The sequence below is a fragment of the Aulostomus chinensis genome, chromosome 14 (assembly GCF_037954235.1).
Source record: "Aulostomus chinensis isolate RoL2024-O1b breed Wild chromosome 14, RoL_Achi_v1.0, whole genome shotgun sequence".
NCBI classification, from domain to species: Eukaryota; Metazoa; Chordata; class Actinopteri; order Syngnathiformes; family Aulostomidae; genus Aulostomus; species Aulostomus chinensis.
In genome coordinates this window covers 14,732,726-14,746,876 of record NC_141333.1, presented here as the reverse complement: position 1 = coordinate 14,746,876, position 14,151 = coordinate 14,732,726, and the positions used below count along the sequence as shown (strand labels likewise).

General features: G+C 41.7%; 1 protein-coding gene across 2 annotated transcripts in view; it reads right to left on the bottom strand.

The window, feature by feature from the left end:
- The window catches only part of agbl4 (AGBL carboxypeptidase 4), a 277,380-nt gene that overhangs the window by 114,997 nt on the left and 148,232 nt on the right, over positions 1-14,151 (bottom strand). For both annotated transcript variants that reach the window (XM_086225487.1, XM_086225486.1), the window contains one exon: positions 10,241-10,457. In XM_086225487.1, the coding sequence (XP_086081613.1) occupies positions 10,241-10,457 (217 nt within the window). The remainder of the gene's footprint in view (positions 1-10,240; positions 10,458-14,151) is intronic.

Sequence of the window (14,151 nt, the reverse complement as noted above, 5' to 3'; positions counted from 1 at the left end):
AGAATTTCAGAAATCTACATTTTGAGCCGTGCTCTGAATATTGTGGAGGAAGTTGCTTTCCCTCCAGTTTAGTATGCATTTGTGGATATAAATGAGTCTGGGCAGTTGTTAAATAGCCAATCTGTCTTTTTTTTCATGAATTTGCAATTCAACCATCATCATCATGGCCAATTATGGTGTCAAATTCCTGTTTTCCTGAAGGAACAGTAGTAGCGTTCATGCCTGGCTGCATTCTGAGTTGATGCAGAGACAAGATTTCACTGGTGTATCTGATACACAGTCATGTGTGTCACTCAGGAAACTCCCTTTCCCTTTTCATTTGTCCATCTCTCTCTCTTTCTTTCTCGGAAGTGTAACATTTATTTATCCAAAGCCTGATATGTTGAAGCCTGCACATTGGTTTCTGTTGAAGGTAAGACATTTGCTAGTTTCCTAATTTAGCTTTTGCCCATGTGCTTCATAAGGAATGGATGGAACAAATGTCATGTCACATATTGCTTTGTGGACTCTCGTTTCAGTGTTTCTACTGTTGTCGTTTTCGCTTTTTGAAACTGGGGATACTCACATTCAACACTTAAAGCCAAAATACATTTAATATTGACCAGGAGCTATTCCAAGATTCAGTTATGGAGTTGGCAAACAGCTTTTAGGTGTATAACTGCTACATCTGGCTGTAGAAGCTTTAAACTTTACAGTAGTTAAACGATATTTACCCTGTACCACTGTCACGGAGGAAGAAATTAACTATCGGGACAAAAACTTAAGTTTGGACCAGGCTGTAAACATGTTTATTTCTGCTGTAGATATGAGCATTTCAACACTGGGGACTGGGTCACTCTGGAAGAAGCCCCAAGTGGCCACTGGAGGAACTGTAGTTCTGGTTTGCACTGTTTGCCGAATACAAACCTGGGAACATTGTGGAGTGTATTATGAGCTGATTAAGCTCACCAGTGGATCTCATACTATAACTACATTTATGGTAGTTCATTCTCCTAATTCTTTCCTTTCCTGAAATTCCAAAAATCATAAGGTAGTGCTACATTGTTTGTATGAATACACATATTTTCAAATACATCAAATCATTTTAAATATTTATTATTACCATCTGTAACGTCACATCCAGTGTGTCAGTTTTGAGGTGGACATTAGAGATGACTCAAATATGAATTCACTCTAAATAAAAGTTATTTTCCTTAAATCCTGTTTCCTATTTATCTTTCCTAAAGATGAATAAAGAAGCTCTTAACACTATACATCGGTACTCTGACACATGCACACCTAAACTGTGAACACAACAAACTTTGTTGCTTGCCAGTAACTTTTGACAAGTTTCTCCGACACATCCTGGAGTTGTATTCCGACGTGCTAGAAGGGAGTGCTGGAGAGCAGTCATGTAGAAAGAGATGCTGTTACTGGAGTTATTAACAGACTCCTGTGTTTCCCTCCTCTCAGCTGAGCTATTCAGAGCATAGCGTCCTCGTCTGCCACAAACACATGCTGACAGACAGACAGACGCAGCAGACGGACACACCACGCAGTCTCTCTACGCGCTGCGCAGTAATATGTTTTTTGCCCATTTAAAACAAATTAAGTTTCCCTCAAAGTGAATTTCAAGCTTGGCTGCCTTTGGGGGGCGAGCAACTCTCTTTTCATTAATTTTCATTCTTTTCCCCCAAACAAATGATCTACTGTACAGCCCGTTCTGCATTTCTCTTCCTGTCTTCTCCTTTCTCTTGTTTTCTCCCCTCTCTGCCTTCTTTTTTCCCCTCCCTTGCTGGTAAATTTGAGCCAGGCAATGGAAAGCAATTACACTGTCAGAAAGGTGTATTCTGATTTATTAAAAGCCTTGAATGCTATCTGTTTTGTTCCCTCTTTGTTTCCCCCAAGGGACCTAAGTCCTGACACCCAAATGAGATGCAGTGAGTGCTCCCTGCTCAGTGCTCCATCCTCTGAGTCATCTAGGAAGCAAGCGGAGTAAATATCCACTGGCAGAGGAGAACAGACGACCGCAACATCTGCACGGATGGCAATAGATTTACCTCTGAAACCCAAGAGCTCTGAGCCATAAGACAAAGACATGCAGAAGGAGACAGAGATGTGTCTACTGACAGCTGCACAAGCTCAGTTTGGGAAGACATTCTTTTTCACATCTTCGACCGAACTTTTCACCTTTGTCCTAATTATGCAAAGACAGAAGAGAGAGAGAGGGAGAGAGAGAAAGCAGATCGAGTACTAAGCCATTAAGGTGTGAATAAGTTCCAATTTCCAAAATAAATATTATCTCTTCCTGAGGAACCCACAATCTGTGTGCTTTGGAGCCAGCATTGTAATAAGGATCAACAAGGGGTCAGTACGACGTGAACATCACATACTACATCGAATTTGGCGAGTTTCACCAGTGATACTTTAATCTATCTCCCATATGTTCTTCCACACACACTTGACCTTCTCTGCTTAAAAATGTTAAGTTAAACACACTACAGGCACACACACCAGCACATCTGCACTACCTCTCTTTCACAGCGGGCTATACGCATTATCAACCATGCTTTGAAAACACTCCCGCTTACTGCCAGTCTCCACCACTTCTCCCTCATTACTGCTTTCTTCATCGTCAGAGAAATAGGAGCCATGCAAGGGTGGGGATGCATAATAAAGCCTCCACTATCCTGGGGGAAACCAGTGAGTTAGAGATAAGAGGCATACTACATACAGTAGATCATACACCTGCTTATCATCGCTTTCTTTTGAATCATCCTTCTTAGTCAACCAGACCAGAGGACAGTCACGGTTTTCTCTCAGATTCCAGATTCTTAACAACAGTGAGGGCCATGTTGCTAAGAAAGTGTCTGATAAGGGTCGCTCACCGATGAAGTCAAAAAGAAAGTAGCATAAAAAAAGAATCACGACTGTAATGATACGATGATGACCACACCTCTGAGGAATTTCCCTCTAATTTCTGTTGCCGTGGTGCTGAAGGCAGCTATTAACATATTATTATTAGATGATTAAGAGTGCTGCTCTTTCCAGATACAGTACCTGTTAGCCGTTGCCACAGTAAATGTCAAAAATAAAATAAAAATAAAAAAATCCTGAGAACAAAAGCAACAAACAGGGAAATAAAATGAGGTAATGCAAGGACCTATAAAGTTACTGAAAAGCAGAAAACAAACACAAAGAGAAACTTCTGAGTTAAGTTAAAAAAATGGAGAGAAAATTTAATTTCCACCTGCTGATATAGCTGTATTCCATAAGTTGCCTTGACTATTTACTTGTGCATTTTCCTTTAAAAGAAGTTGTTTTCGTGTTTGATGTTAAGGCCACAGCTAATGCATTCATGAACAGTCTGCCACTAAAAGAGTAAAAAGTCTGTTATCTGGAGCTGTTTACCTCTCAGCTTGGGGGAAAGCAGTTCACTTATTTGAGTGGTGCCAGCTTGCTTGACTGGTGAAGTGCTTGTATCTGCCTTGAATTTATGCTAACAAAGCTACAAAACTCTATGTTTGGGGGATTATATTGCTCACACTTCCACTTCTCTGCCTAGACATCTGTCTCTTCTGTATGTAGTACAGTCGTGAATAAAAGACATCAAATATATCAATATTTTTTTTTCTATTTTTGTCTTATCTGTATTCAGACCAAGCCCGTCTGTTCTGTTCTCTACTGCGAAACAAAGTGGATGTTCACGTCAGTCCTGTGGTTTCACTACGCAGCATCACCTCATCAGGTGTTGGCCTTTGAAGGAGGCCGTCAGTAGCTGGAGGGCTCTCTTCATTGCACTCAGCCATTCATAGAATAGCTCCAGTGTCAAGAACTCAGCTGTCAGAGTCCACTTTCACAGAAAAGTTGGCAATAATTAGCTGCAGTAATTAAAACTGGCACTTTGTCAAAATGGATGGATGTTATAAGCTCTCTCATTCAGCGCAAAAAGGAAACACACATTTCTAAAACTGTCTCTGTGATTTCTGCAACCCAGGGATTCAAAACTATGCAGAATGCTTCCATTAAATGATCTTTTTGGCCCAAATGCTAGAAAAAACAACAACTTTCAAACCCTAACCGATACATTCTCATCTTCATATTTTGATACCTGATTAGGAAACTTTTGGGCTCCTCTTATGCCTCTTACTGTTCTCAAATGTCTGCATAGTAACATCAGGGGTTACACCCAGAAGATACCAGTATGTTCTCTAAAATGAACCTGTCTTGTGTTTTTGCCACTGGCACGTTCTCTTCTTCTGATTGGCTCTGACCCTGACCCATCTAAAGCCAAACAGAGTTCAGAGTAAGGCAGCGGCGGGGTCTTGAGGGGCGCATATCCTGATGGGATGCACTTGAATCTGAATATGTTTTTCGCACAAATGATGAAACCAAGAGAGATAATTTCATTGACTCAAAAATCACGCCATTATTTTGTTGTCGGCCAGTGGCCCATTGTTGCAACAAATTCAAGATTCGAACGTTTTTCACCACAGACACACATTTATCTTTCACAACAATTAAAGTCCGAACAAAATTAAGTCAAATTAAAGAAATCATGAGAGAGAGAATGAGAGGGAGGGAGTGATTTTTTTTTTTGGATTGTTCAGTGTTTCACAGAGGGGAGGGGGGGTGCAGCCCGTTCTTTTAAAACTAAAAAAACATACTTCTGGTCAAGGCCATGCCCACTTCCGATCTACGACCTGAAAGCAGATACAGAAACCGATTATAATGTCTTGTCACACCCCTGGTACACAGTAGGCCTCTGTCTATTTGCTCCTGGGTTTAAAAAGTCAAGCCCTTTAGCATCCAATGGATTGCTAATTTTGCACAAATATGGATAAATAGTTGTGACAACCAGTGCCCATGGATGCAGTTCATCAGCTGAAGACTGTCGAAACCATCTGCTAGTGGTGCAAGCCTAGAAACTGGTGGTGCAAGCACCATCTGTGGAGGTAGAGGGGCCAAACATTAGGAGGTAAAAGGTTTGAGGGGGTCTGAGAAGTTTGGGAGCCACTGTTCTAATGAGATAAAAAAGCAATTTTACTGTTCCAAACATTCGGGGAGCAAATATCCAAGGATCTCTCGTTAGCCCAGAGCTGTTTGAAAGGCCTCTTGTTACACCCAGTAGAAACATGGCCGGCCTATGGTGTGTTTCCAGTGTTCTCTGTGTCTCCATCAGTTTGCCTCCAATGTGGCTGCTGACCTTCTCCTCTCTCCACGGCTGGAGTGGCTATTGATTGGATCTTGGCACACGGTGTACAAACACAGCGATAAGGAGAGAGGGAGAGGGGGGGAGAGAGAGAGAGAGAGAGAGAGAGAGCGAGAGAGAGGCAGCCAGGCAGATATAGCTGCAGTGCCCACTCCACTCCCCACCTCTTCCTTCAGACACACAAAAAGAAAAAAAAAGTCTGTTCTTGGAGACTCCACTCTCAGTGAGCAGACACCCAGACATGGTACCTGAACACTGATAGGAGACAGGATTAGGTCTTAAATTCAATCACAACAGTCTAAGTGATGTTAAGTCACTGCAGCTGACAGACACCACTGGCTCCGTTGAACACAGTACAAGTTGACTATCATTATCTTGCTTTGATTTCTGAGATTTCAAACGGAAAAAAGAAAGGAGTGGATATGACATCCTATGCACTGTGAATCTGAGATCAGTGCTTTACTTCATGAAGGTATGCTGAAAGAACCACAGTCCAACAGCTAGAAAGAAAGGACTCTGGCCTTTTAAGTTGCATGTGATCTAGATGTCATACAACCTTCGGGCTGGTCAGTGGCCTGTCCACTCTCCCACCCCGGGGTCTTTCATTTACACTTTCCTTCCATCTGCTCTACAGGCAGTGGCTGCGCTGTGTCAGAGGTGACTAATAGTGTCACAGCCCTGCCCTCCCCACCGCGCCAGCAGAGGAAAAACTGAAACTGCTGCCTCCGCAACTCCCAGCCAGACACTGTCGACAGAGGAGATAAAAGAAAAAATGCTTTGTCAACAGGCAAGGTGGGCAAATAAGGCACTTTCAATTCCAGACAACTTCAGAGAAATGAGGAAGTATTTTGAAAGAAGTAAACAACAGGCATCTTGTAGCAGGTCGCGTGTTGTCTCTTTCTTTGTGTCTTGTGGACATCAACGCCTCAGGGAGAGGAAGAGGTTCACTCCCATCAAAGAAATGTTCAGACAGAGAGAGACCAGGGGAGCAGACGCAGGGCTGTGAACCCAGGAGAGCAGGAACAAGATGAATCCTAAACATTGTCACACATAAACACACACTGACACTGACTGTTACTCATTTTGCCAAACCGAGTCTGACAAGACAAGTTTTCCCAAACTCTGTAATATGACTTGTGATTTATTTCTTAATGTGCTGCTGCCTTCTTGGCCAGATCTCTCTTGAAAAAGAGATTTTCAGGGAATTGGAATCAGAGATATTGGAATCAGGTTCCGGACACTAGTCAAAGATATCCGAATGCTGGTGCTGATCCACATACTGATCCAGATACAATTCCATAGCTTGCGCTGGATTAAGAACTTGCTGTATTGACATTTAATGCACTTGTGAATATTTCTATGATGCAACTTGAAAGATAATATCAACAATGACAGTGATAACAATCAGGGAAAACACCTCTGGTGTTGGCATCAGTATTAGTTTCTGCAGACATTTAGAACTAAGAATATGTGGGTTTGCCAGTCTTAATCAAAATAACCTGGTAAAACGACAATTGAAAAGTAATGAAAATATTTTACAAAACTTTTTTTTAAAGTGATGATATGATTTTTTTCCTTAATAATCTCGCTTCCCTGGCGTCTGGAGAACACGATGGCTGCGCATCTCTCTATTCAAACAATGCTTCATCCAGATTCTGACAAATTTTACTAAAACTGCAGTGGCTGCAAGTTAGTTAGTTACATTTTACTTATGATAATATTGAATTGAATTTAAAGCCCTGTTCCAGAGTCTTACTCCTTGACATGTGAACAGGCAGGCATGTGACTGCCCATCAATAAGGGTACATGAGTTCGGACAGCCCGAGGTCAGGTCATGGTATACTTTAAAGGAAATTCGTATTTTTTTTTTAATTAACTTGATATGATAACAAATACATTAAATGGGACATGATATGAAGTTTTGACTTTTGTTGGTATAATTGTACAGTTTGTAATGGTTTTCTAATTCAAATATTTAAAGGAATAGGAATGTTTTGTTGCTGTTGAAAAAAACAAAGCACGAGTTGTGAATGTGCAAGGAGATATTACCATTTTCTCTGAATTTAACTGCAGCAATCTACCAGAGAGGCTTTTATATCTTATCAACTGTCTTTTGGGTGGATAGTTGTGGGGTTTTACTGGGATGTACACCTTCAGCCATGTATCATCATCAGGATTATTATTATTGTTTATCTGCTCCTGTTTGGAGTGCTAAAAATATCATTATGCTCGAAAAAATACAGTGGACGTTACTGGGAGGATTGTGGAGCTACTACAGTTATCTGTCCATGTACAAGCTAGTTTAGTGAGAAGCTGAAGCCCACGGCTGCTGTAGCGGTCTTTATTTTCTCAACTGGAAAAGAACAATGAAGTGAAAGTGAAAGATAATCGATAATAGAGAGGCAGATTCGAAAGTTATATTCAAATCCTCACAGTTTGCCCTTTTCCAAATTGTTACATCTCATCTCAGTCGTTCAGTTTCTCTCAATTAAACACACTTCAACAAATGCAATTCAATTTGACAAAGAAAACAAAAACAAAACAAAAACACCTCTTGATAAAATAAGGCTAAATTCAACAATAGTGTACCTATAATGAAGCAACTGGTGAGTGCAGAAATCCGTATACACATGATGATAGAGAAAGCTGGAAGCAGAAATGTTTAAAAAAAAAAAAACAGCCACACAATATCTGAGTCCTCCAGTGCAGGCTGAATAGCTGAGATTTTGTTCAGAGGAATATATTACAGAAAACAAATTAGTCAGCAAGATAGAAGAATGCCAGCGCAAATGGCTCTGGCTCTTATTTGCATCCTTATGAGATAACTGTACCCATTAGAAGGTTAAACCTATTGTGGTGTCCCTGCAAAGACTCTGCCTTGAAAATGGCAGCAATCCGTCTTTAAACTTTGATGCAGCCAGAAAGCTCTCCTCATCCCTTCTCATCCCTTCCCCTCTGACCTGCGAGTGTGTGTGTGTGTGTATGTGTGTAGTTTCATATGTGCATGAGAGAGAGAGAGAGAGAGAGAGAGAGAGAGAGAGAGAGAGAGAGAGAGAGAGAGCGAGAGGGACTGGGGTAGGAGAGGGTAACAGCAAGAAAGGGAGCAGACAGAAAGAGATATGAGAGAGCTGGGCTGGGCTGTCTGCCACCCAGGTCCAGAGAACATAAAGAGAAAAATACGGCCATAAACCTCTCTATGACCATGAATACTAATACTGACTCTGTGAGCCTAACCAAGCGAGTCTGTCCTTTCTCTGCTCCCCTCGGTCTCGTTCAGACGAATGATGTGGCTTAAACCTAAAGCGAAAATAGTGTGTGCACCTGCAGAACTGTAGACCTGAGAATTGTTCCTTATATTAAGGAAGTAGTTGTTGAGAGGAAAGATTCCGTCGTCCAACAGTAGGTCAGTTTGAGATTTTGAACAATTTCAGATTTATCTTATTCTGTCATTTGATGTCAACAGGTTGTTCAAGCGTTTAAATGATGGACAAAAAACTTTCGGAAAACTAACCCAGAAACCTGAAATTAACATATTCAAATCTAAATTGGTTCATGAGAGGAGCAATACTGCAATATGGTGAGTTGCTTCCAGCAGTATTCTAGGCTTTCAGGTGACACCAGTCTGACCAAAGAAGTAAGAGCAGGAAGAGTTGGATACAAAATTACAGAGTGAAATTGGACCAAAAAATTGCGTGAGGGACTGCAATTGTGAATTGGTATAGTCTTGCTTAAGCTGACCCAATCACTACACGATTAATTAGCTGTTTAATTAGCTTGCTAATATATGATCCACAGGTGTACAGTGACATACAGGGTCACGGACAGGATTCATACACTTTTTTACCACTGTATTTCTTTTCCACAACTTGGAGGACATTTTTATGACCAGACATTTTCTGAAACGTCTTTTTATACATACACACACACAAGATTAACAGTCGGAGCAAAAATTCACCGGCGCGTATTTAATGACAAGTTATTAGGTTTTATACAACATAAACAAGTATTAAAGTAAACCGAAAGTATGGAAAAGAGATTTTTGTCATTCGAGCACACATATGCACTAATATGCAGGTATTTGTGACGTAAATTTCCAGGACTTTTTCATGTTCCTCTATAAAATATGGACGAGGCATCACAACAAACACAGCGCTGGTATGAACACGTGATCTGCGTCTGTGTATGTCACTAACAATGGCACCTGATCTGCTTCCAGGTGTGGACTGGTGAATTCATTCACTCCTTGCTGATGTTTCGCTCTAAAAGCTACTGTTGAGTTTTTAATCCTTATTTCTAGGGGAATATTTTTCCTCTCAACCAACTTAAAACAGTATTGGTTTACAAATACTTTCCAATAGTTTGCAGTTACAAAAAAAAACATGCGACAGATTTATGAATGCGTGTCTAAGCTTAATCCTTTTGCAGTCGAAAGGGTTTGTACAAGGTTATGTCAGGAAAATGAACCAGAATAACATTTCACATTGTTACTATGAGTGTAGGTCTCCATAGCTAAAAGAGGTATTAGTGTTAAAATATTTAACTACATCCTCCACCACCTCCATCTCTTGGAATCCAGTCCTATCTGTATTTCATGGTCAGCTGCACCTTACAAACACCTGTACTTTCATGATGGCCCATTGCAGCAAGCTTTCCTTGACAAATGTTCGGCGGACAGACCAAGAAGTTGTAATCTCTCAAGCATTTCTAATGAGTTTTTCTCCTACAATTATTTGATAAGAGCAGACAAGACTGGAGGCAGTGTGTATGATACACTAGCTCCAACTGCAGAGGTGAGAGCTCTACTGATTACACACACACATACACACTCTCACACACCTAGAGGCTTACAGTCCGTCATCTCAGAGAGCTACATTCCTAATAATAACATGAGAGGCTGAAGTTATGACCGGCGGGCACACCAAAGTTACCAATCTGGGTCTCCTTATTCTCAACACACGTGCGCACACACTCACACACATACTCGCACACACACACCATTTTATAACCCCTCCACTGTTAATCCCGAGCTTGTTCAACCTCTCCACTCACCACACTTAGTCCCAGCTGCTCCCTCTGCAGGTAGGGCAGGTTCCTGCGCTCCAGGCCAGCCAGGTAGTGTTGTAGTCTGGAGTAGGTGTAGGGGTAGCAGTAGGCAAACTGGTATACGTCATCCTCTCGGTCAAAGCAAAAGGCAAACGACATGACATAGTTGCGCCGATGGTCAGGACAACGGTAGTAGTACACGTTTTTGGCAGGAAGCCTCTGCCTGTAACAAAAGATAAACATAGTTGATGTAAATTAGAGATTTATTATTTTATGATGGTTTGAGGAAGGTTTAAGAATCTGTGATAGACAGATCCGTAAATGAGGAGACACACAAGTTAAACAGAAAAGTTAATATAAAAATGAATTCACATCATTAAGTTTGTTTTAGAGTTCAGCTAAAGAAGAAACACAAGAGAAAATGAGATGACCCCAAAGTATGGCAGGATGAATTTAAACCTTTGACAATTTATCATCATTACCTCCACTGGGGAGGTACAGTAATTTATTTGGTGGCTTTGTCTCTGTTTTTGTTTGTCTGTCAGCAGGGTTATGAAAAATTATTAAGACAATTTTTACCAAACTTGAGCCAAGATATGATCCATTCAATTTTGGGTTAGATGAATCATAGTGGGGTCGGCACGGTGGTGCAGTGGTCAGCACTGTGGCCTCACAGCAAGAAGGTTCCAGGTTCGAGCCATTGCTCCATCACAGGATCTTTCTGTGTGGAGTCTCCATGTTCTCCCTGTTCCTGTGTGGGTTCTCTCTGGTACTCCAGCTTCCTCCCACAGTCCAAAGACATCAAGAGGGGACGAGGCTGATTGACACTCTAAATTGACCGTAGGTGTGACTGTGAGAGTGAATGGCTGTCTGTCTCTATGTGTTGGCCCTGGGATGGACTAGCGACCTGTCCAGAGTGAGCCCCGCCTCTCGCCCGTTGACGCTGGGATAGGCTCCAGCAACCCCCCGCGACCCTGAAGGTAGGAATAAGCGGAAGACAATGGATGGATGGAGGGATGTATTCCTCCCTGTGGGTCGACCAGATCCATCCCAAAATAGGTCAGAAAGAACTTAAAAGGTTCGTGTTGATTTTCTGTGACATCAAACAGTTTTATTGTGGCGAGGTGGCCACTGGATAACTGGACTCCACCTGGTCAGATCTTTTCCAAACTTCACGTTTGATGAAAGTTGAAGTAATAGCAACACCTCCAGGTTACAGGAGGTAAGCCTGATGTAGGCGCCACCTAGTGGACACAGAAAGCAGTAATTGTTCCAGACTGGGTGAATCGGTCAGCTCATTAAGGCAAAATCCAGATATTATCAAGATTCACTTCAATGAAGGGCTATACACAGCATCGATGCTCATTGCTGCTTGTTCTACACCAGCCCAAGTGCCCTCTAGTTTGTATCAAATCAGCAGTTTTGACAAATTAAGAAAAATATTTTTTTTTCAAAAGATTCAGGTCAATCAGGCAGTGTTTTAAAACAGGATCCGATCAGTGACTTTGTGATTCATTTCCACTGTTTAAACAACAAATCTACAGCTTATCATTTACATGAGCCAGGAAGAATAGATATAAAGGAAGTAATCGTGTCAATACACGTGATAATCCAAAAGCAAATTGATTTAATTACTTTTCTGTATTATGTAAATCCAAAGTGTTTTCATCATTTTATTAGGCTTTTTTTCAGTTCAATATCCTTCATTTGCATTTACATTCACTATTGACCATGTGAAGGAAACCACTAAAATGAGTCATGGTGAAAAAGCAAATAAGATTAATTAAACATTACTCACACTGAACGCTAATCAAACTGAATGCCAATGTAGTGTGTGTGTGTGTGTTTGTGTGTGTTTGTATGTGTATGTAAAGTAAAAGAAACACCACCATTTTGTTCCAGATGATCTGATTTAACTGGACGAATGTGTAGATTTTTTCATAAATAACTAATAATCATTCTAAAATGTGTGATTATGTGCTTTAATTGGTAAATACGCCATGAATTTAGTAGGTTACTGTATACTACAGTATACAGCGCTAATGTGTATTATGTATCCTTTCATTCTCATGTTGGTACACATCCAATGAAGAAACTCCCTTGACCACTCTAGCCATCCATTTCTCTTTAAACGTCACCCCTCATCTTCCCCACTGTTCAAACTCTCATCTCTAAAAACAGGAGGTAAATACAGCCAGCAGGTGTTTGTGTTGCATGTTTAACTCTGTGTCCTCTTGTGTGGTTTTGCTGAATTGCGTGATGCATGTTGTGTGTTGCATGCTAGGCCCCCAGGCTAAATAAAGCTGACTGCTCTTTGCACCTCATGGACAATCGATGGGCTATGGGACAGTACTGCTGCAGTCCACAGAACTTCTCTGCTTACGCCACATGTTTTCTTTTCACACTCCTCATCTGTTTGTCTTCCTCTTTTCCTCACACAGAAGACACCGTGCGAAAGATGTAGCATGCATGCAAGCGAGTGTATTTGCCCTCTTTTACCGTCTGCTCTTCATACGCCTCTCTTTTAACGAATATCTCTTGTCTTCTGCTGTCACTCACTGACTGTCTTGACAGTTCACGGGAAAAAGACCATACATGGGGGAAAACTGATGATGCTCTGAGAGAACGGCATAAAAGGTGGAAGGAAGATGAGGACGATGAATGATTGGTGCGGTGTTTGGATCAGGGAGAAAGGTGGAATAAGGAGATAAGAAGAAGATGAGAGAGCAGGGAGATGGCAGATCTGGGCCTGATACAGAGATATTCGGAAAAGGGATGGCGGCTAGCAGTGTAGCGGATATGTGATGGCAGGGCTGGCTACTGAGCAAGCGTCTCTGGCAAGAGATCAGATGAAGATGCTATCAGGGCTGTGATAGGAACAGGCCTGATAATCAACAAAAAGGACAGACTGCTCTGCACTAACTCTGACAGAGTGAACTTCTCTGTCTGACTCACCAGAAGAAGGGAAGATGGGGAGGAGACACATTTCTAGGCGTCTGCTCAAAAACTAAATGCATCAGGTTTTAGGTTACAGATAGAAATGCGTAGAGAACTCACACACATTGGTTTTCAAAGCTGTCCCTAGTTTCTACTAAAACAAAACCTGGTCAGACAGAAAGGGAGAAAGGAAGAGAAAGGCAGGGATGATTGTTCCTTCAGAGGAGGAGCAAAGAGAGTGTATCTGCATGTGGCTATCTCAGCAGAATACTAATGCAGCCAGTGGCTAGCAATACCACACCCACAGCAGCCCATCAGCCCTCTCTGCTAACCTACGGCTGCAAGACAAATGAAGAAAAAATGGATAATCATGAAATAAATGTGAGCAAATAATCTTACTGCTTCCCACAATGGACCAGGAACATTACTCCAAAAAGACAGACAAGGACACCTCCACATGACACAAACACGTGTAGGCACTGCATGCCCGTGCGCACGCACGCACACACACACACACACACACACACACACACACACACACACACACACACACACACACACACACATTAGTGCCAGCCCTCCAAGGTGCGGGTTAATTAAAAAAGGTTTGACACCTCTCCTCTTTACATATTTCCCTGTTTGGCTCTGCCCATCCATGCAATCCCACTTCTCTCAGTTTCTCCTTCTCTGTCTCTCAACACGACTGTGTGTGTGTGTGTGTGTGTGTGTGTGTGTGTGTGTGTGTGTGTGTGTGTGTGTGTGTGTGTGTGTGTGACCTTGCCAGAGACAGAAGAAGTCCAGGCTATTGATTTTAATTATTGCTGCTTGTCCCATCATGGCATTATGGGTATAGGCCAGAAAAAAAGAATAGAAATTCAGTGACTTTGTACGGAAAGAGGCTGCCTGGAAGGCCTGGGACAGCCAACGAAGGAACCTGCTTTAAACATAACAGTGCATGCACACAAATGTAACAGTGCACC